The sequence below is a fragment of the Salarias fasciatus genome, chromosome 5 (assembly GCF_902148845.1).
Source record: "Salarias fasciatus chromosome 5, fSalaFa1.1, whole genome shotgun sequence".
NCBI lineage: Eukaryota > Metazoa > Chordata > Actinopteri > Blenniiformes > Blenniidae > Salarias > Salarias fasciatus.
The window spans coordinates 24,157,274-24,180,131 of record NC_043749.1 but is presented as its reverse complement, the minus strand read 5'-3'; the positions used below and the strand labels follow the sequence as shown (position 1 = coordinate 24,180,131).

Here is a 22,858-nt window from a genome sequence, read left to right as displayed (position 1 = left end):
GCTATTCCGAAGGGATGCCCCTTTAGTAAGAGACGAGCAGATGGCCGAGCTGAGCTGAGTCATCCTGGACGTTAATAAATAGGTTGTTGTTTGTCTTCTGGGCAGTTACACACTTTGACAGGCTGTGTGTAAAAATATTAATATACTTTCTCGACCGCACATTTACTGCAGTCACATATCTGGTGTTTGCATGAAGTGTTTTTGTCATTTGAATGTATCAGGATGGTCTTATTGGTCCACGGTTATTGAGATTATTTAACCAAGCAGGTTTCTGTGGCGTAGCGATCACAGTGAATTCCCTTTTTTGAGGTAGAATTGTTTGTAATATCAATGTTCTCACAAACATCTTCTAATTTAAAACTGCAGATAGAGAGTCTGAAGTATTTATATAAAGTTTTCTGAATTTTTTTGTGCTTTTAATCACAACGCATTACAGGAGCAGTTTGTTGATATTTATTTTTTCACTTATTTTTATTTTTTTATTTTTATTCACTTATTTTTTCCTTCCTCTGACTCTCTCTCGATCATGCCAGATGTTACACGATCAATAGCACTTTGTTTTGCAAGAAACCTAAAGAACAGGGTGTTTTTATGGCGTCTGCCTAAAACAATCACATCCCATCTGCCAGACTCTTCATGACGTTGATTTTTTCTTTAACCAAAACCTTGCTGCCATAATAGAACAATACATGTCGCTATTGTGCAGATTTAAAGGAGACCTGTAAATAAAAATAAATACTGCAGCACATGACTTCCCATAAAACTACAATTTCTCGTCTTCCAGGTTACGGAACTGACATCAAATTAGCTATTTGTTTAGATGCGATCAACATACTAAGCAGCACATGGAGAAAAAATCTTCTGCAGCTGTTTAGCAGGTAAACCATTTCTGTCAGAACTGACGAGAACAACCAGTTCTAACTCATGGAAGCGCCGATACCAGCCTTACTAGTCTTACCAGCCCAGCTGTTTTAAAAGATGTTCTCGCTGTGCTGCATTTCAAACTGGGATGGGCAGCCACCTCCCTCACTTCTGCTGCAGTAACATGTAGCAACAAGCACCCAGCATTCAGGGCCGTCACCCTGCATTTATATTCATCTTTTATCTAACGCTGATCCGTCTCCCGTCTCCGTCTCCCGCCCACCGCGGAGGCCACCCTGTCACGGTCCCTGACCTGTTGGCTGGGAGTCACTAAGGCCGCCGTGACTCACGCAGAGCTGTTCAAAGGTCACCCGGGTGTGTGTTTGTGTCTGTGCCTGTTTGTTATGAATATGGAAATGCACACTCGGCTCCTGTCCGCCTCGCATGGAAGGAGCATAGTTAATCTTCCATGTCACGATGCATCGTGCTAGGAAGCTAATTACTCTCTTGTTTATGGTGTGTCAGTCAAACCGCTGTGCGAATGGCCTGCAGCAGAATAATAGTAGACTGTTGCAGCCGAGTTCACACCAGATCTTGTTTGTGACACTGAGAAGACGCAGCGGTAATGTGCATTCCAGATATAAATATTCTCTGTTATTTTAGGTCGACCAATCATAGTTAACTGCCTTTTTCTATACGTGGATTTCATAAAACACAGGTGTTGTAATTATGCAAGATCATTCAAGTTTCATTCGTGTGTGTGTGTGTGTGTGTGTGTGTGTGTGTGTGTGTTCCAGGTGAGGAAAACCCTTGATGCCACCATGCAAACCCTTCAGGACATGCTGACCGTGGAGGACTTTGATGTTTCGGAGGCATTCCAGCACAGCCAATCCACAGAGTCGGTCAAATCTGCCTCTTCTGACTCCTACATGAGCAAGGCCAACATCTCCAAGAGACGAGCGAATCAGCACGAGACCGAAGGCTTCTACTTCACTGTGAGCTATCTGACAAATGGGAGAGAAACACTGTGCAAATGTTTTGACGTGCGATAAAATGTCAAACTTTGAATGTTTTCATTTGCAGAAATACAAGGAGTACTTGAATGGCAGCAATCTCATAGTGAAATTACAAGCAAAGCACGACCTTCTGAAGCAGACTCTCGGAGAAGGTGAGACCCGGAACGTTTTAGTGGCTGCATTAGTAGGGACGAAGGTTTAACAAGACAATATAGAAAAGATATAGCCACCTTTAAGGGAAAGGTTGTGTCTGTGTTGTAGCGGCTTAGAGCTTTTCTGTGTGACTTTTTTCTGCATGGGTCTGTTTTATCCAGGTACTCCAGTTTCCTTCCTTTCTAAAATCATAAGGGGGCCTAACATTTTCTCTTGGTGTGACTGTGTGTGACCGTCTGTGCTACTGGCGACCTTTCCACGGTGTACTCTGTCTTACTCACCTGCAGTCGGCTAGTTTGACCCTGTGATGGCTGAAGCAGCACATTACAGAACATTCACAAGATCAGATAGATAAATATGTGGTAAATGCTGCATTCTTTTCAGTTTTATACTTTATTGAATGCTACCAAACTAGTGCTTTTAGAAATATTATGCTATGTTTATAACTTGTTATAGATTATATTATAGGAATTGATAGATTGATTATCTTGATAAATGAGCATACACACAGTGGCTGGCCAGATGAAACACTGCAAGGAATGCAGTTAAATCACTTAGTTATTTTTAGTCAGGTCAGTCAAAAGAAGGAAATTATGTACAAGAATTCATCCAACTTCTAAACTGCTTTATCCAACTTAGGCTGGAGCCAATCCCAGCTGTCTTTGAGCAAAGGCAGGGTCCACCCTGCAAACACTGCCAGTCAATTACAGAGAAATCTCAGACACACTATCACACACACACACACACACACACACACACACACACACACACACACACACAATGCAAACTTTTACCAGGATTGTGCAGTTATGTAGTATTGTAGTAGTCATATTCTCTTTAAAAGGGCATTTCTTGCCTCATCTTTCATGTACAAATGCTACTTTCATGCAGAAAAAAAAATATATACGTTGCATGTCATAATGTTTCTACTTCAGACTTCCGTGAGCGTCTGCTTTAAGGTTGGAATTATGCACGTTTGACATAAAGAAGGATTGTGCTGGAAGCTGCTTTACACATGACATGATCCTTGAGCAAACATTTCTGACTGACTGATCAAAGAGCGGCCTTAGTGTGTTTGCGAACAGCGAGATGCGTGCGCGTGCGCGTGTTTATGTGGGGCACATATCAGGAATTCATCGCGCTGTACGAATCGAGCCCCCCACACAGCCTCCCCCCGCCTCTCCACTTTCCCCTGGATACATTTTCGCTTCGCAGAGACAGAGCCGTCGGGCCATCCCCTTCTGGGGGCTCTTGTGCCGTTTCTAGGGCGACCGCTGAATGACCGCTGCCTGGCGTTGAGTCAAATGCCGCCATGGCGCTCACCCCATTCAGCCTGGCTGAATAGATGCCCGTTTTCTCATAACACCCCTTTCCGTTTCCATCTGCCAGTCCTGCATAGTCAGCCAGCACTCAACCATACCGCTAACTAATGCGATTGTAAAACTGGCGTGCACTAATTTAGTCCCTCTCTCTCTTGCTCTGTTTTTTTTTTTTTTTTTCGTTTTAGGGGAGAGGGCTGAATATGGAACAACAAGGTAAGATGTTCAGTCACAAAAGCTTGAACAAAGTAGGCAATGATGTGTAAAATCCTTCCTGTGGCCCTGAATGTTGCATAAGTGAGATGGCACGATGGGGATAGGAGCTTAGTCTCAACATCCCTCTAATTATAAATCTTAACAGCTTTAATCCATACCAATATGTAAAAATGTAGAACTGGACTGCCAGTGAGACTGATGAGAATATCATGATCGTCTAGTAGCCACAACAAGCTGGCAGCTTATCTAAAATGTAACTAACTACAACATGTGAATTACTTTCATCAAGATAAAATTAAGAAAAAAGGAACATATTTGGCTGAACTTTGTCAGAATTGTTCATATCTTTTGGCTTAGCTGTGCAAACCAGGATGCAGAATAGTGCAAATTGCATTTTGCTTCTTATTGTTGAACAAAGATTTCATGACCATTCTTGGAAAATATTTTTGTAATCTCTTGCAGGAAAGTAACTCAAACCATCAAACTCTGATTTTTTAAGCTTCAGGTTTTATGTTTAGTGGTTATGTAATTGATTGTGATTGGGTCCTGAAAACATGTTTCTTGGGGTGAACAAAAGAAATCCTTTTGTTGTTGTTGTTGTTGTTGTTGTTGTTGTTGTTGTTGTTGTTGTTGTTGTTGTTGTTGTTGTGCAGTTATGCTTATTGCATTATAACTCATATTTACCATGTACCAATCCTACAACCCCCACCATCTCCCCAGGCCCCCCACTCTTCCCCCTAAACCCCAGAGAATGCGGAAGTGTAGACCTCGCTCCTTTTTTAACCATAAGCTGTTTAACGGCAATATGGAGGCCTTCATTCAGGTATTGGCCCATCTGTGCCCCTTGTCTCTCCATGAGCTCCGCTGTCTCGCTGGCGATCCTTGAGGGGGGGGGGGCGGTTTCTTTTTCTCCCTGTGACCACGCTTTTACCCAGTCGTTGTTTCATTCATGCACTGACTTTCCCTCTTGCTCGATGCCTTGTCTTCACAGTCTGGTGAGAGTTTAGAAGGGGGCGGGATGAAGGCGAAGGCGGCTGAAACATGTTGTGAAGATGTTTCTGTTTTGTTTTCATAAGCATCGATGCACGGTTTGCTTTAACATGCACACCCTCCCTCACGGCCTCCAGACACTGAATTCATTTGACTTTATGTGTGTCAGTTGGCCACATACCAGTCACATTATTCATGATGCAGATGAACACATGGACACATCCACGAACAGCGGCAAGCAAGCAGGTCGTGCAGATGAAATTATTAGTCCATTACAAATCCGGGAAACCAAAGAAAGGATTGTTTACTGAAGTTATTTTAGCATCAACCTCAATTGCAAGCTCATTTTGTTTAATTAGATCAAATTGAGTTCAGTCGACTTTCATATTTGATAGTTTAATGTTCATTTGTCATTTCTCACAAATGGAAACAATTGGTGGAGAGTTTGTCATCAAAATCCTGCTAATCCACGATATTTGGTTTTAGAATATTGGCCTAATCTTAAGTATTGGGAGGTGATGTTGTGTGTATCTCTCGGTTGGAGCCCCTCTTGCCTTCCCCTCCATGTTCTCACACGTCACGCCCCACAATGCAGCGGTGCTCTGACCGGGGCGGCTCTGGGGGGCGGCTCTCCTCTTCCTCCTTCTCTCCCTGGCTCTCTGTGGTTCTCTCTGTTCCTCTGTAAGGTCTGCCTCTCTCACTAACCTGTTGTGGTTGTTGTTGCCTCTCTTTCCTCTGTCTCCGTGCCTCACTGCTCTCTGCCCAGGGGAAGAAGAAATGTCCGTGCCAGGAGTCAGGTACTCTGTCTTACAGCAGGGCGGGATCCTCACGCTGTGTTCAGTTTGCCCACTAACTCTTCTGTGCCTCTGTCCCGTGTGCGCACACTGTAGCGGTAGAGTAACACTGTGTGTTGGTGCAAACACTAACATGGATTTGTTCTGCATACTTTGTCCTGTAGATGAAATGTCACTTCATTTAGCATTCGGTTATTAACACTGTCCTCTCAAGCATAAGAGATGAATGTATTGAGTGGTCTCTGTAAGCTTCTGAAGATAACACCTTGCTGGCATGACTCTTTGATTCCTATTACTCTCTGTTTATGTGTTTCCAATAATGTGAAGTTGATTCTGTCTGTAGGATTCAGGACAGCCGATCCCAGTGGTGGTTGAGAGCTGCATCCGATACATCAACCTTTATGGTAGGCTACACTTGATCTTAGTGGGGGGCTTTCTATATACTCCGCTGCTCGTTATTTTTAATGTGTTTTCCCTGTAAATCTCATTGTCAGTTTATTTAATTAAGATGGATTCAAATCACAAAATGAGTTGGAGTACAATGATAAATGCAAAAAATGTGAAATTTGAAATCTACATGTTAAACATTTTTCTCTAATCGAAAATATCTAAGCAGCACACATGAATAAATTATTTTGCTGGACGTAACCCAAAATGCTGCTATTAATAGCATCTTCGGATGTGAATCATGTTTGGATGTCTGGTCACGTGGCGGTTCAACTGGAAGCGTACTCACTTCCACATCTGGATCCTGGTGGAGCTCAGTGTCCTTATATGAATATTCCACTTTTCCATATGTGATAATTAAAACATCCAGTCACTGGTAGCTTGTTAGAACTGGTCAAATCACACTCAGTGCTTCATGACTTAAGATCAGACCAACCTGCCGATCACCGGGATTCCTAAAATGTTGTCACATATGATGTGTGCAGTGATCGGTGATACACATTATGACATTATTATCTGTTATATCTACTATTTACTAAACACAGATAATGGTTCAGTTTTGACAAAAAGTTGGAACTAAATATATTAGCTGTTCAAATATTAAAATACTTCACAACACAATTGAGCCAAATGTTACACACGTAATGGTTTGCCTGAAGAGAAGATTTGTTTTTATGTAACACATTTTGCTGAAGGATCAAAACCAAGATTTTCAGCCAATCAATGAATCAAGTGGCCCTTTCAGTGTCTGTGTGAGTTTATTTTTGTGATTTGGACGGATAAATAATATTCCTATGACACTTTAGTGGCTTCACACTGAAGAAGTTTAAACAATCTATCAAATTAATCACTCAAAAATATCTGTTTATATCTTCACAAAGATTAGATTAGATTTTAATTCAGCTACCTATTTAACTTCCATAAGATTTCTTCAATCCATTGAAATCTAAATGATTTTTGTTTATCTTCCAAACTCCTTTTGTAATTCATTTTCACTGTTTCACTGCTATTTCAAAGGATTTCTTGTTCTTATGCATACAGACACAATGTATGCATTAAAATCTATGTATTTGTGGGATTGTTTTCTGTTTAGTATGTGCTTGAAGCCTACTGACATTTACTGCTTTATATAAATATGGGAGATATTTTCCATCATCCTTGTGTCGTTCTGCAAATGTAAATGAGCAGTGACATTCGAAAGAAGCACATCTGCTGTTTTTTGTTTACACTGCGTTTGTAATTTCTATTCATACTTTTTTTCTGTCTTTCCAGCTCATACTAACGGTTTTATTCGTCCTCAGGTCTTCAACAGCAAGGTATATTTCGAGTTCCAGGATCTCAGGTCGAAGTCAATGATATTAAAAATGCATTTGAAAGAGGTTAGTCCCAGGTCGACCGGCCATCTTCTCTTGATTGATTCTAAATTGCGTTTTGCCCACCTGAAAAGCCACAGGAACTCTCACTGGACTCTAAAGTGCAAATAAAGAGCCTGCATGTCGCTTGTATCAGTGTAATGGACATGTAAACCATTTAATGCATAATGCATAAGATCAGCATCCTTTAGCAGTAGTAAATGAGGAGACTTAACTCCAGTCTCTATGATTATCATACTAAATCTATTTGAAATACTCCTAAAAACATTGCAGAGACTTGTGAGATAAAAGCAGATGTGATGGTTAAATAAATAGTGGAACAAATGGTCTTTTTCCTCTGTGGGTGTGCAGGGGAGGATCCACTGGTGGACGATCAGTCTGACCATGACATCAACTCTGTGGCGGGCGTTCTTAAGCTCTACTTCCGAGGGCTGGAAAACCCGCTGTTCCCTAAAGAGCGCTTCCTCGACCTCATATCCACAACCAGTGAGTCACATTACGGGAAAAGATCTTAAATGCATCGGACTTTTATTTAATGCACTTCCATGCATCCATTGCTTTTGTTCTTTTCTTTTCTTTTTTTTTTTTTTCAACAGAGGTAGACTCTGGTGCAGAAAGAGCTCATCACCTTCAGCAGATCATTGTGACTCTTCAGCGGCCTGTGATCATCGTCATGAGATACCTGTTTGCGTTTCTAAACCAGTAAGTCTCACCCCGGCAGATCTGCAGTGAGTCCACACTGACGCTCATTGATTCTGTGCTCCCAAGTCTTTCCCAGTACAGCGACGAGAACATGATGGATCCCTACAACCTGGCGATCTGCTTCGGCCCGACGCTGATGCCCATACCAGATGACCAGGATCCTGTGGCCTGCCAAGCACATGTTAACGAGGTCATTAAGACAGTTATCATCCACCACGAGGCCATCTTCCCCACCCTGCGGGAGCTGGATGGACCTGTGTATGAAAAATGCATGGCTGGAGGAGAGGAGTACTGGTAGGTACAATCTGTTTCTTTGTACGAAGCCTCTAACTCGTTAACGCCACTAGATTTGTCGCAATTCTGGAAATGATTGTTCTACTGAAAACACCAGTCTGAAAGTGCAAAAAGAATTTGCGAGGAAGTTCCCAAAATATGCTGAAATACCTGCAAAGATTCTCTTGCTTAAATTTTGGGCTGGTTCAGAAATTCGTTGAGTTTTTTTCCCCCCTATGGTTGTCGCAGATGTTTCAAACACGCTCTTCATTTTGATTAGACCAGAGAGACAAATAAGCTTTCAGTCATTTATATGGCCAAAAATTGTCTGCAAGACTTTCGCATGCTAAATATTTACCATTCTCTAAATTATACCTGGAGTTAAAAAAGTTTGCAAAACACATCCAAAAAAAAAAGCAATTTGGTTCGAGTTTGAGACTTAGAATTAGATTTTTTTTCCCTTTGATTTCAATCTCATCTCTGTGTCTCCGACTAGCTGCTATTTGTTGTAAGACGGTAGTTTCAGACAGCTGAGGCTCTGTTCACTCTGCAGGTGTTGACCCTCAATTCCATTTTCTTTCTGATTTCTTATTTTTCTGTGTGTGGTTTTTATAATTTGAATGCAGCTGCCGTCAGACTCCCTTGTGAACAGTATACAGCCCTGAATGGATCCGCCTGAGAAGAATAAGATGTGCCATGACACGCAGCACACAGTAAACAGGGTTGCACAATATATTGCAAACTCAGTCAATCAGGGGGATCTGTGCTGTTACAGAAGGCCACCCTCTAGGTAGATGTGAGGGCCGATGGTTAGAAAATCTACAAAAGAAACATCACTCAGTCACAGCTGCTCTGCATATTGTAAATCGCATTACTCCGAAAGATGATCGCACGTGACACGTTCAGCTGATAACATAGAGCCTGAGATGTTACACAGGTCCGTGTGTGTGGAGCATTTTTAAAGGTGTTGTGCAATATGAGCCAACAGAACTAAAACCCAAGTGATGAAAGAAAAAGAACAAAAGACTAAAAAACAGCAGAGGTTTTAATGATGGCCTTCTGTGGTGCAGTTCCTGTTTCATCTGCACAGGACCTCGGTGTGCTTGTGGAGTTTCATCACTTGTGTGTAAATGGAGTGCAACGGAGTGTTTGTTGAAAAACACTGGATTAGAATTTGATTCCCGACAATACATGAACGTTCGTCTATTAAAGTGATGAGATTCGGGTTAAAAGCTTGTTCCGCTCCACTTTTGCCTGCAGTGTGAACATAGCCTCAGACTTCCTCTTTTCACTCAGCATCACTTTGGCCAAAGCCTCAGGCCTTCTTTTCAAATGTACTTCAGTCATACTTCCTGCTAATTGTAATTACGTTCATATTTATTCCATAAGTCCTGTCTTCTCTCTTGGAGGTAGTCTGATGATCCGATTTACTTTTTTTTGGCCATTTTTATATAAATAGACAGTCATTTGAAAACAATGTGAAACATCCTAATTTATTTGTCTGAATAATTAAACACTGCAATTGCACTTTTTATTAGAAATGACAGTCGGAATAATAAAAATCTTACGTGTGTCTTATTTGCAGGGGCATGTCAAAAGCTATTTTTCTTTGTATTTCTCAATTTACAACATATTCTAAGCAGACCCCCAAATAATTCCTATGAGAATCAGATAATGTAGTACCGTATCTCTTTTAGTAATTCATTTAATTACTGAAATAGTGTGTTCTGCTAATTAAAAAAAAGAAAACAAAAGTTTGCCTGCCACTCATTTTTTTTTTTTTTTTCTTTTTTCAAATTTCTCGCCCCCTATTCAGTGAAAGTCCTCACAGCGAGCCGGGGACTCTTGATGAGATAGACAATGGTACCGGGCCGAACACAAGCGATGAAGGTGAGCCACCGAACACAATCAGTCGTCTGTCAAGATTACAGCAGCAGCTGCGGGAAATAATGAGACTCTCTAAATTGGATTTTCTTCCATGTTCTTTGTGTTGCAGAGTTAGAGCAGATCGAGGCCATTGCCAAATTTGACTATGTGGGCAGAAGTCCCAGAGAGCTGTCCTTTAAGAAGGGGGCCTCCCTGCTGCTCTACCTCCGAGCCTCTGAGGACTGGTGGGAGGGCCGGCACAACGGAGTGGACGGGCTGATCCCACATCAGTACATTGTGGTACAAGACATGTGAGTTGAGATGGATGATTTTTGTTATTTTAAGTTGTGTTCTCAGCTGTGTGTTGTCGCAGTGGTTAGGACTCTCACTTTAAAAGCAAAAAAGCTGGTGTTTTCCCCTCACACTCCAAAAACAGCTCCAATCAGCTGGAATCAACAGCCTGCAGCAGTATAAAACCGGATGGATTGATGGCTGGATGGACTTGTGGTAGCTTCACTGCCCCATCAGGGAAATTGCTTCGCAGTCATCAGGAAACATTAAAAAAAAAACACAAAATGCTTAGCCTTAACAAACGGTGCTTTTTAGGATGAGTGTGTTCGAAGTGTTCTACTCTCCTGGGTGCATTTCTGCCTTCCGTTAATTGCAAAACAAATCACCTAACAATTTTCTGTAGAGCAGTGGTTTCTTAAACACTTTGGCCACTTGTCAAATGCAGCTTTTAATTTCCTCTCCAGCCTTTTGCTTGATAACCAGTCAAGTGTCACACAATGAGTAACTACTGTAGAAAAATTAGAAAACACAATTCATCAGGTAGGAGAAATTTATACCTTTACATAAAGACTCTCTCCCTTCCTTTGAAAAATAGCCTTCAGCCTTTAACTTTTGTCATATAAGCCAGTTCGCAACATTTGCATAAAAATAAGGCGTATAGCCAGACTCATTACTGCTTGTGTATGTCGCAGGGACGATGCCTTCACTGACAACATTCAGAGGACTGACAGTGAAACGAGCAGCGGGCCTCGCCACAGCGAAAGAACCTCATCCAGGAGCGAGCGCCAGTCCCCGTGTGAACACACACCGGAGAGCCGCTTCGGAGCAGCGGCAGGACGGTGGGTTTGGTTCAGATGTTCACAGATTCCTTTAAATTTAGGTTAATCACTTATTCATTTCATGGCCTCATCACAGGGTGAGAGTGCGATCGGACGGAGCCGCGGTTCCGCGCCACAGGAACGGAGCTGAGAACCTCAGCCCCACCAGGGCTCCCGATCACCCCCCTAGAGTCATGCCTCGACCCTGCAGCCCGCACAAAATAGCCGTGAGCCGGGGCCCGGCCGACAGTCCGGAGAAACGCCGCCTCACCACGTTCGGCAGCGCTGGCAGCATCAACCACCCGGACAGGAAGGCCCTTGTCGACAGCCACTCGCAGCGATCGTCTCCAAGCACCACTCGGCACGCGAGCTTAGGAGACCACAAGGCTCTCGAGGCGGAGGCACTCGCCGAGGTGAGTGCTGTCACTCCAGTACACTCCGAAGTAATCAGCTTCAATTAAAATGCTCGCGATGGTCCACTGATTCCGTCACCGCCCTTCCCGTTATGAGTGCAGGAGGTGGGGGTGACGGGGAGAGTGAGCTTTAACTGCAGACAAAGAACAGGAAAAATAGATTATTGGAATTTTTTTAATAGTTTGTTATCCAATACTGAAAAACATGAGCGCATGTGTAGTTTTTCTCACTAGTAGATACATTATACTTAAAAAAACAACTCCAATACAACACATTTTTAATTGATTATTTAATGAAGCTTGTAGTTTATGGCCTCTATGTAGGGAAAATTCAGCGTGATTAAAACCTGTGTATTGCTGGCACCAACTCCTGTTTCTACCATCAGATCAAGACATGTAATAAAACACGATCCATTGCGGTTGTATATGTTGCATATGTATATTTCACAACTTCCACAGTGGTACTGTCTCCTGGGTAAAGTGCAACACATTGCCAAGTTGGATTATTGTGGTGGAGTCTTTACCAAGAACTGAGTAAGAATTCTCTAAAACACCTGATAACATGTTTAAAAGAGTCACAGCAGCAGGAGGAGCTTCATCTTTTATCCACAAAAATATAAATTACAAGGATGAAGATTACTATGTTATGCCTAAATATTTTGCTCTTTTCACATCATAAATCTCAAAATGATCCCGTCTGATATTCCTCAGGACATTGAGAAAACGATGAACACGGCACTTCACGAGCTGCGTGAGCTGGAGAGGCAGAATGTAGCCAAACACGCCCCTGACGTGGTCCTCGACACCCTGGAGCCCCTCAAGCACCCCGGCGGAGCCCAGGAGGCGTCGGCCAGCCCGCTCCACACCATGGTGATCCGGGACCCGGACGCGGCGCAGCGCCGCAGCAGCAGCAGCTCGTCCTCCGAGACCATGACCACCTTTAAGCCCGCTCTGTCGGCGCGCAGGCCAAGCGCCCCCCTGCGGCCCCCGCCCGTCAGGCCCGTCCGGCCGGCGCCCGTGATCGGACAGGGCCAGGGACCACACCGCTCCAGCAGCTCCAGCTCCTCCGGCCTGGGAAGCCCGGGCATCACTCCCACTGACAGGGGCTTCCCCAAAGCTCCTTCCCCGTCGCCGTCCACCTCCTCCTCCTCCTCAGACAAACAAGGTAACATGTAGCTCCGCTGAATCACAGGTCAAGTGGTTGGAGAACACTGTGGATACAGACTGACTGCGATTATTATCATGCCCGTACGCCTTTTTTGACAGCAAAATAAATTTGGACACCTGGTCTGTAGAATTCACCACTCATCTCGCACCGTGTAGGACGGCTACTTCTCATTCCTGCTCACACACCTGTTGACCTGCTCTTACTGTAAGCAAGAAAATGCACAGAAAATTGATTTAAATCTATGAGAATTATTTTCTATATTACTGCCATGCTGGGAAAAAAGGATGCGCCGGAATATATCACAGAAGCATCTCATCCGAATGGCTTTAGCTTTCAAAAGATGCTGTGCTCGTCATACTTGTATCCAGTTTCCTCGTCCATTACGGGGGAAATATTTCATCATGTAGACATCCAGTCTGTGCTGGTGGTCGACGCCGTCTCTTGTTACTCTGACTCCTTGGGCACCGTTTGTAGTGGGAGTGAGGTTTTCCTCGTGGAGGCTGTTCAGCGCCGTCACACAGCGGGCAGACGGCCAGCTCGGCTGAGCGCTGAGAGCAGAGCGGAGCTGCTTCGAGCTGCAGTCCCCGAGGAAATTACACCTGCATTGGATTCACTGTCAAGCTGTGTCAGAGCCTATAAATTACAGGGGTTTTTTTTTCTCACGTTGGTTTTAAATGAAATGACTATCTAGTGTTTTGAAATGTTGAGTTAAAAAAATAATTCTTGGAGGTAATCATGGCAGCACAGAGACTTGGTGGGCGTTCATAGCACAAATGTTATTTGGCTCCAAGCAGTATTGCCATCCCAGCTTGTGGTACTACTTCTGTGGCGGCAGAGGAAATCTTACTACCCAACAGCCTGTGTCAGGCCAAGTTCTCTGGAGGGTTTGTTACATTTCCTTCACGGTCGACCAAGACTGCCACAAACCCACGGTCGTTCTCCTCCTCGACAAAACTCACGCTGAGTCAGTGAGAGGGAGATTTATGAAAAGCTCTGAGAAGCTACTTCTAATATTAAGAAACACAAACAAGAGGTCCATTAAGGTCAGAATAGGACCGCGGATAACAGAATAGACCAGCTGACAGTGATACAGAAAACACTGACGGTCGTGACCGTTAGCGACATGCCATCCCTGTAACCAATACAAGTACAAAAAAAAAAAGATGATCAGAAGAAAACACTTTTATAATAACGTCATCTCTCTCTCTCTATCTCTCTTTATCTTAAAAAAGAAAAAAAGATTAGCTGTTGTTACCTCAACAAACGACTCAAACACTCTCATACAAGTTAAATTACTAATGCACTTATAAACACTACAGGGAACTGTGTGCTGCATCTGTAGACATCTGTGTTTTCGTTTTGATGAAGTTGTAACTCGGAACATGATATGAAACATCAGTATCATTGAGGCTTGTCTACACTCGTCTGGATCACACACGGACCCCGCAGACTGTGTGCAGGTTTAGCTGAACTTGTTTACTGTTGGTGATATTTGTTGTCTGTCCCATGAGGATGATCATTATATCTTTAAAGTCTAATAGGATCTTTGGAATGAATATATACATACTGTTAAAGGATGCCTGTAAAAAATAACATTGTATGATAGGAACGGGATATATTATCATCTCTAGTGTGTAGGTTTTTGTAATTCTTATCCTTGCACAGACATTAGCAGAACAATAAATCGATGGAACTTCAAGGAAATTCCAGTTTCTTTATTTAGTGTGTGTGCAAAAGAAATGTTGATGTGCGTGTGTGTGTGTGTGTGTGTGTGTGTGTGTGTGTGTGTGTGTGTGTGTGTGTGTGTGTGTGTGTGTGTGTGTGTGTGTGTGTGTGTGTGGTTGTGTGTGTGTGATTTATTATAAAGCATGGTCCGTCTTTATGCTTGTGCTATTGATTCACTCAGCAGGTCTGAAAATGAACGTGATCCATAGAATAACGATGATGGTGAAGCAGTGCCATCTCCTGGTGACATTGACTTTTAGGAGCATTCCGTGTAAAATGTCATCCATTTATTAAAAAGTCAAGAAATGCCAACATCGAATGAAACTTGAAATGCCACCACATCCATAATGTGTATTAGTGATAGATTTGACAATATGTACTATCTGATTTATTTATTTCACGCCATGTCTGTCACAAAAAAATATAAAAATAGAAATAGTGTTTTCCAAATTGCTTCCACCACTCAGAGTTACTGGATTAAGTTCATGCCGCTGTGGCATAATGTGTGCACTGATTATCGATCATATTTCCAACAGTTTGATTGCCATGTTGGATTACCGCACACGCCCTGCGGATGGAGGCATTGTCCACTCATCAGGAGCAAAATCCCCCGCAGCGCCTCAGAGCCATGGAGGACATATTGTTTTAATATCAAGTTATTATCTTTCTTGCCAATGAAAGTGTGAGGTCTGGGAAAGAATAATAGGTTTCCAAGCTTGGAATGGAAATTAAAATCAATTCTTTACAATTAATAATTGTTCACTTTATTTCAATGCATTTTTTCCAACACATTCAACTAAATTCATTAGACACACACAGTATCTTGTCATGCTGAAATGTTTCTCTTAACAAATTTTAAATCTTATTATTGTTTGCAGACAGACTGAGTCAATGGCACTATAATCACTCTTGTGAAAGATAGAAACTAGAAAGAAAATACAGCCCCTATGTTTTTGTCTCAGCGCTACAAAAAAGAGAAAGCCACATGGATCCTTGTTTATATCGTGATCAAGGTAATTCTGCTTGACTTTGGCTTCTTCCATGACCAGCGCTGAGTGTCAGTTTAATTCATTTAGCTTAGTTTATTGAGATTAAAGTGGGAATATAATCAGATTATGACCTCGAATGAGGCCTGAATGGCCGCCAAGAGGGAAAGGACCACCCGTAGACTGCAACACCGAGCTTTCCCACTGCGGCTTCCCAGTTCAAAAGGCCTTTTCATTAATGTTGTGATATGATTATAAGGCCACCAGAGCTGAAGCGAACACAGGGTTGGGGATTGTGTTCAATCCTCTCAGTATTTCCAAGCAATACAACTCTGAGACCCCCTGTTCACGAGGATCAAAGTGCAGCAGTACACATCTGAGTTATTAAAAAAAACATGACCTTTGCTATGGTCCCTCATGTTGGGCTGTGATCTGCAATTCATTTCAAAGTAATAAAGCTAACACCTAAAACATAATGTTCCCTTACACTTTTTTCTCCAATTTAATTGCTGCTTCTGGCATGGCATTACCTTTGAAAGCTTGCACAAACAACAACGTAACTGCAGTTACACGTAAGAGGAAGGAAAACAGCCCCTCAAAGGGATCCGCGATGGTGTGCAGCACTGCAGAGCCGCCCAAATAACACAAGATCTCCTTCTTCTGGAATATCTACTCTGGATAGTTCTATTTTTGTCTCTGGTTTTGCTGGATATCAAATAGCGAGAAATAATATTTCTGTGTGTATTCTGCTTTATTCTAAAAAACGGACTTAGAATTTCTTCATGTTTGCACTCGCAACACAGGAACTCGAAAAGCTGCCCCACAGAGGGAGTCTGAGTCGCACACATTACTTAAAAATAGTCACTGGAGCATTTTTTTTGGTTAAAAACTTTGTGCCTGATTGCTGTATTAAATGTTGCAACAGCACTAAGGCAACTCAGATGGCTCAGCACTTGTTGCATAAAAAGAGTTGCAGCTTGCAGCAGTAGCAGCTTGTACCTGAGAATGGGATCTTATGCACGAAGGTAGGAGGTTCCTCTTTAAATTCCATCATACTAATAACATCACATCAATGCAACAACGAATCCTATGAATCATTTATAACCTCTTTGTGGCTATCAAATTTGATATCAAATGGATATCAAATCTGCCTTTTTTACAGGTTTGATGTTGATAAATCTCTAATTGATGAACAAAGTTGTTTCGTATGACTCCAGAATTAGTTTGACAATATTAAAAAAAAGATCTCTTGATCTCTTGCCAAAACAACTATATTAGAAAGGACTTATCTGTATTCATCATGCAGCGTCACAGTATTATGTTCTTCACTAACAGATTTCAACAAAAAAAAAAATGCTAAAAAGAGAGAAAACTCATGAGTTTGATTGTTGTCTCCTTACTGTTGATTATTTGAATCTGACTGAAAAGTAACTCAAGAAGAAGAGCCAACCCCAGCTCGGATTGTCCCTGAAGGCATGCCATGGAATAATATCATACATAACAAATAATTGCCTCCAACTATATTTCATGCTCTCTTATGGGAGTGCAATCATGTTAGCTGAGTTTCAAGTGGAGCTTGCAAAGCTTTCCCCCTCTGGTGCAAATACCGGCAGGTCATTTCAGTGTCATGTGATTCGCTCCATGTTTCTGTTTGATCAGTGCTTTCTGAACACGTTCAGTCTGACAGGGAAACGTTTCTGATTCACACAAACAAACGAACTTAGCTTACTTTATTATTATTATTTTGGATTTTTAAATATCTACTTTGTGAAGCACTTTGGTCGGCATTGGCTACTTTAAATATGCTCCATAAATAGACGTGCTAATTTAATGTGACATTTCTCCAAACTTGATACTATGCGTTCAGAACTAAAAAAAAAAAAAAAAAGACTCAAGTTTATTGAAATGAAGAGACTTTCTGCAACATAGATAAACAATCATTCTTATCTGATGCGTGAGCTTGTTTTTAAGTATTCCCAACTGAGACCTCCCGAATTTTTGAGACCACTGAGTTTCCTCTGTGGAGCAAATGTTTATGCACTGAACACAATTTTTTCATATGAGCTGAAAGCATTGATAACCACGAAAACACACACACACATACACACACACACACACACACACACACACACACACACACACACACACACACACACACACACACACACACACACCTTGTTCTTATAAACGTGCTGATACCAAACAAGAAATAAACTGAATTAATTTCAAATTCTGGTCTTAGATCTAATTAGTGCAGCATAAATGTTTTATTAATAGAAATAGATTCGTTTCTGTGTAAATCAAGTATTGTGCATCGGCAGTGTTCCTGTCAATATCCTCGAGGAGGCGGTTTTCACATCTGCTGGTTGCAGCTCAGGAAACATCGAATGCGAGTTGAAGGAGTTGTGTGGAGGGAAAGATGAAAAAAAAAAAGACTTTGGTATCCATGTTAATCAGCATGAATGTGGTGTGTCAATCTGATCTCAGTTTTAATGAACTATTCATGAGTGTTCAATGAAAAATGAGATAGGAACAGTACTGATGTTCTCTCTGTGGAGGAGTGAAGCATTCTGCGCCAAACAAAGTGGAAAACTACAAATCCCCTTGTTTGGAAGGAATATTTTTGGAAGAATTTGGGTTCAATATTTTATCATCCCTCTGCAGAGATGGCACAGAACCAGCAGTTCTGATTGCAGATCAACGCCTCCACCAGGCCATTACATCTGTTTCAGGCCTGTCCTGGACTGGAGGAACATCCAGGGAGAAGAAAATGTGTCTTTTGAAGAATGAGAGTTGGACTTCAGATTTGATGTCTTCATGTGCTGAACAAATGGGTGAGCAAAAGTCATACCTCATCAGTGAATGAGATGTCAAGCCCCTTCACTGATGCAAATGGACGTTTCCCATCAATCTGCCAGTCAGATGTAACTGTATATGGTCAGAGAGGATAGACTTTATTCCATCCCTGAGGGAAGACTTTAGATGAGGTGTTTTGTTTCTGGGAAAACCCCGTAGATTTATTTGGCAATGGAGGAGTTACAGAGAGATGCCTTTTTGCTTTATCTTTAGTGTAGCTTCTTTTAATCATTGCTTTTGTGCCATGTTTTTATTAATCACATGCAAGGTGCAACACTGCAATTTGAACTGAGACAAGGATTAGAATCTCTCTGATGGACATTACTTTAAACTGAAGCTGTGAACTGAGATTGCCTTCCTGCAGTTACTGTAGTTCCTCTGATTTTAATTTATACTCTTCATTGGACATCTCATCGATCAAACGGCACTGAGAGAGATGACGGCCAATTACTGGATTACATGAAAGATCTTAATTGTCACTTGCAGTACTGGAAACACCCTCTAGGGGCACCAGAGCTGAGTCCACAGAGAAACTCTCCTTCAGACTCAAACCGAAACACCACAAACTCTTGTCTCACAGGGACTCAGATACTGTAAATTACATATTGTTTGACCACCATCAATTTTTTTTCCACTTTTGATGTCACCAAGCAGAATGTTTCTGTGACACAGGTTGCCTGGAAACCATGACGACCGCATCCCAGAATAGCTGCTCTCTGTGATCGGGCAGGATTAAGTTGGAGCACATGGAGACATTTCCAGTAAAGCCACAAATGATTGCTCTCACGTTTGTATTAATGGACAATTTGAACAAACAAGCTTTCTTCTTCTTGCACTTTTGTTCTTTTCTTTCTCCTTGAATGTTCTGCCTCATTACAACCACAAAATGTAAATGTATTTTATTTATTGGGTATTTATGTGATAGACCAACGCAACGTGCCACATAATTGTGAAGTGGAATGAAAAAGACACATGGTTTCCAATTGTTTTCACAAACAAAAAGCTGATTATTGTGGATTGCAAAAGCATTCATACCACATAGAGAGAAGCTTCCTCATTCAAACATGTCTAGGTTTGTCAGATTTCTCCCACAATACAGAGAGTAGTGGTGGATTTAAAGCTTAGTCAACATGTAGTCTAGATAGTGATTTCAAAAACACGCACACATGTTTATTTTATAAATGAAGGTGAAGATTCTCACAGTCTTTTTCCAGTGTTTACATGTGGCGAGGACACATCGTGTCTTGCCAAAATATTCAGGGTTGTTTGCTTTGTTTACATGAGTCAACATGGCAGATTTTGGAAAAAAAAAGGACACAAGTTTCAACACTGTTAACTGGTCTTCAGCTGTACTTGGATATTAATTCCTGTAACTGAGTAAGTTAGAAGTCAAAACTTGCTTTACGGTAAATTTTCCTGTCACACGTCTACACCAGCCTGGTACAGTCCCTCACCCCACCGCTGGCCTCATCAGTTCTGAGCCCAGTCAGACGTGGAGTGGTGGGACAACTCTGACGATGAAGTGAACGCTGCTGAAGACGAGTGACTGAACCTTCACGTGTCAAGAATATCGCTGCTACATCATCGACCGAAGTGCTGTGTGTGCACATCGAAGTGTGAAGGATTGTGATGAGACTGCTGGTTTGGCTCATCATTATTTTGCGATAATAGCTCTATAAGAAAAAATCTTAAAAAAAAAAAAAAAGACATTGCACATGTGAAGAAATCTGCTGTAGGTGTTAATATGTGTGTGTGAGAGTGACTGAGTGTATGATCCTGTTGAGCATTAGAGCCCAGTGGAGTGTGTACCCTGTTTTTAACTGGTGTCAGCTGAGCTCAGCCCCAGTCCCTGAGACTATAATCCAGATGGATGTGTGACAGAAAACCGTTCTTGTAAATATATGAAGAAATTTCTCACACTGCTCCCTTTCGCATGTTTGCACTTTCACATTAAGCTTCACATTATTTCAAGCATTTCCTTTCCAGTTGTTTCCAGTTTGTGTGCTTTGCCTCAATTATTTCTTGACCATGACATCAGTGTTTAGATGGCAGTTTGACTCAAAATTGTCTTTGCCAGATGGGAATAATTTGTTTAAGCAAATTCTGGTCTGTTGTTCGGATTTATTAGGCAATAACAGACTGTCTTCTGAACAATGAGAGCAGTGTGCACAGCTTAAGGTTAAAGAAGCACTGTGCGTTTACTTGTCGAAGGTCAATGGGAAGAGGGCAAAACGGCGTTATTTCTCTGTAAATGCTTTTCCTTATTCAACTAATTGAATCAAATGAAGAGGAGCATTGGAGCAGCTGTGCAGCCAGAAAACCACATCCTTTACGGCTGAAAACAGCAGTTTTGTGTGAGAACACCCATAATAACAGGACCCTGGAAATGAAATGTGAGTGAAACGAGTCATGCCAAGCAGCCTCTGCCCCCGAAGTGTGAGCGGCGTCTGTTTCCGTTCAGCAGAACACGACAGGCTGCCTCAGCTCTGCTGCATCTGCTTCCTCACTCTGCTGGATTGGACCAGCAAGAATGGAAAGGGGCTGCGGTGCATGTCAGGAGTTATCAACGCTTGATCAATTGACTCTCAGAAGACGGGAAGTTCGGCCCAAGAGGAGGATGAAGATAAAAACAGCTAATAACTGGTGACCGGGGGCCGACGTGAAAGCTCCAGAAAAACTCCTGCAGATCAGAGCGATTCAGTGAGTCCCGGGATCTAACACAGGTGAAGCTAATGCGCTTATGGAAGAATGCAGGTTATCTGTGGCCTGCGTTTTCAGAGAAAATTCTCCCTTCAAAGTTAAATCAAAACTAATTTTTCAAATCCATTTATCAGCTGAGAATTTATTTGCATTTAGAGACAAAGATTTTATCACACGGGCGGCACGGCACGCCATTCTTTTCTTTCCTGATTGCAGCTGCATGAGTGCCGTGACAGAAAGACCTTCAGTTCAACTCTTGCTTTCCGACACATTTATCCCTGAAATTTCTTTATGATCTTCGGGTTTCTTTGTCCCGCTGATACATTCAGACCCTCCTCCAGAGACAGTAAAGCAGCCCCAGAGCTCGTGTGAAAGTGGATGGACTGTACTTCCCTCTATGGGCATTATTTTGTTCCCTGTAAACAAATAGATGCACTGCATTATCCAAAGAGCTCTTCCCTGGTTCCATCTGCACATGGACCATTATACAAGCTAGACTGAGGCTCATCTCTGGCAATTTTCACAAACAGAAGCTTTGCCTTACAGTTTTACCCGCGGTTTATCTTTCTTGATGTGGATGTTGAGTCTTGAGTGCCTTTCTGTCGTGTTTGCATGTTGTCCTCTCTGTGCAAAAGCTGGGAAGAGTTTGAGGTTAACTGGTGTGAATGGTTGTGACTGTTTCTGTTTGGCCCGCAGTGGGCTGCTGAGTGAGCCCTGCCTTCGCCTCCAGTCAGCTGAGATTAACTCCGGTGACCTCTGACCCCGAGTTGGATAATTGCTGAAATCATGCAGCCTTTCACATTTCTGGAGCTTTTTGTTTTGGAAACAGCCACAAACAGCTGTCACATTAAAAGACATAAAAGCAAACCGACCTAAGCTACACAGCTTGATTTAGAGTCATGGAGAAGGATGAGACTCTTAAAGAGCAGCTTCATCGACACATCACTTGTGCAGTTTCTTTCTTTTTTATTCCAATTATTATGAAATCAACCTGCTTTAGAGCGCGAGTTCGTACCTGACATGTCTGCCTTTTCATGTCCTAATCCTGGATTAGTTTATCAGACCTTTTCTTTGGATCTCTCAGTCTCTTTTCTCTCCTAATCCAAACCGGTGCTTCAGACAGTCGCTGCCTTCATGTTTGGTCCTGCAGAACTTTCCTCTAAGAAGTCTTTTTTTTTTTTTTTTTTTTTTTATCACCATTCTCGGCTATGTTTGCTCATGTGGGGCTTTTCATTTCCTTCTTTTTCTTCTTTTTTGGTAAAAGTGTTATGAAATGACTGTGTTGTGATTGCACAATATCAATTAAATTGAACTGCTTATATCATATACATACATATATATATATATATATATATATATATATATATATATATATATATATATATATATATATATATATATATATATATATACACACACACACACACACACACACACACACATATATATGCAGCTTATATCAAGCATCACTTAAACCTGAAAATGCACATTTCAAGTTATGAAGACATCTTACTTGTCCCAGCTGCTTGTCCCCTATTCTGCCTCCTTTAGCTCACTACCTTTCTGCATACAAATAAATGAAACATAGGATTAATTTTTTGAGGAAATTCCACTTTTCTAGACAATTTAACTCATACACAGCCTCTACCTTTGAGGAGGAGAATGACCCGTTTGATGTAGCTTCTGGCTGCAGGATGCTGTGTGTGTGTGTGTGTGTGTGTGTGTGTGTGTGTGTGTGTGTGTGTGTGTGTGTGTGTGTGTGTGTGTGTGTGTGTGTGTGTGTGTGTGTTCCTGGGCTTCACATATCCTCGTTGGAGTGTGACAGAAAGGTTAACTGTCATTTCGGGGAGTTCCTGTCCGGCCTGCTCAGGGACACTCAGCCACACAGATA

The 22,858-nt window shown here is 42.0% G+C and overlaps 1 protein-coding gene across 2 annotated transcripts in view; it reads left to right on the top strand.

The window, feature by feature from the left end:
- The window catches only part of LOC115388380 (SLIT-ROBO Rho GTPase-activating protein 3-like), a 34,286-nt gene extending 19,887 nt beyond the window's left edge, over positions 1 to 14,399 (top strand). Inside the window, exons 9-22 of one of the 2 annotated variants that reach the window (XM_030091495.1) lie at positions 1,659 to 1,856; positions 1,945 to 2,029; positions 3,538 to 3,565; positions 5,322 to 5,352; positions 5,693 to 5,753; positions 7,098 to 7,175; positions 7,521 to 7,655; positions 7,766 to 7,871; positions 7,938 to 8,165; positions 9,961 to 10,034; positions 10,141 to 10,321; positions 10,994 to 11,140; positions 11,217 to 11,532; positions 12,244 to 14,399. In XM_030091495.1, the coding sequence (XP_029947355.1) occupies positions 1,659 to 1,856; positions 1,945 to 2,029; positions 3,538 to 3,565; positions 5,322 to 5,352; positions 5,693 to 5,753; positions 7,098 to 7,175; positions 7,521 to 7,655; positions 7,766 to 7,871; positions 7,938 to 8,165; positions 9,961 to 10,034; positions 10,141 to 10,321; positions 10,994 to 11,140; positions 11,217 to 11,532; positions 12,244 to 12,708 (2,133 nt within the window). In that variant the 3' untranslated portion in view covers positions 12,709 to 14,399. Of the gene's footprint in view, positions 1 to 1,658; positions 1,857 to 1,944; positions 2,030 to 3,537; positions 3,566 to 4,285; positions 4,389 to 5,321; positions 5,353 to 5,692; positions 5,754 to 7,097; positions 7,176 to 7,520; positions 7,656 to 7,765; positions 7,872 to 7,937; positions 8,166 to 9,960; positions 10,035 to 10,140; positions 10,322 to 10,993; positions 11,141 to 11,216; positions 11,533 to 12,243 lie in introns of both variants that reach the window. The other variant, XM_030091494.1, reaches the window with a different exon arrangement.
- Positions 14,400 to 22,858: the final 8,459 nt, after the last annotated feature.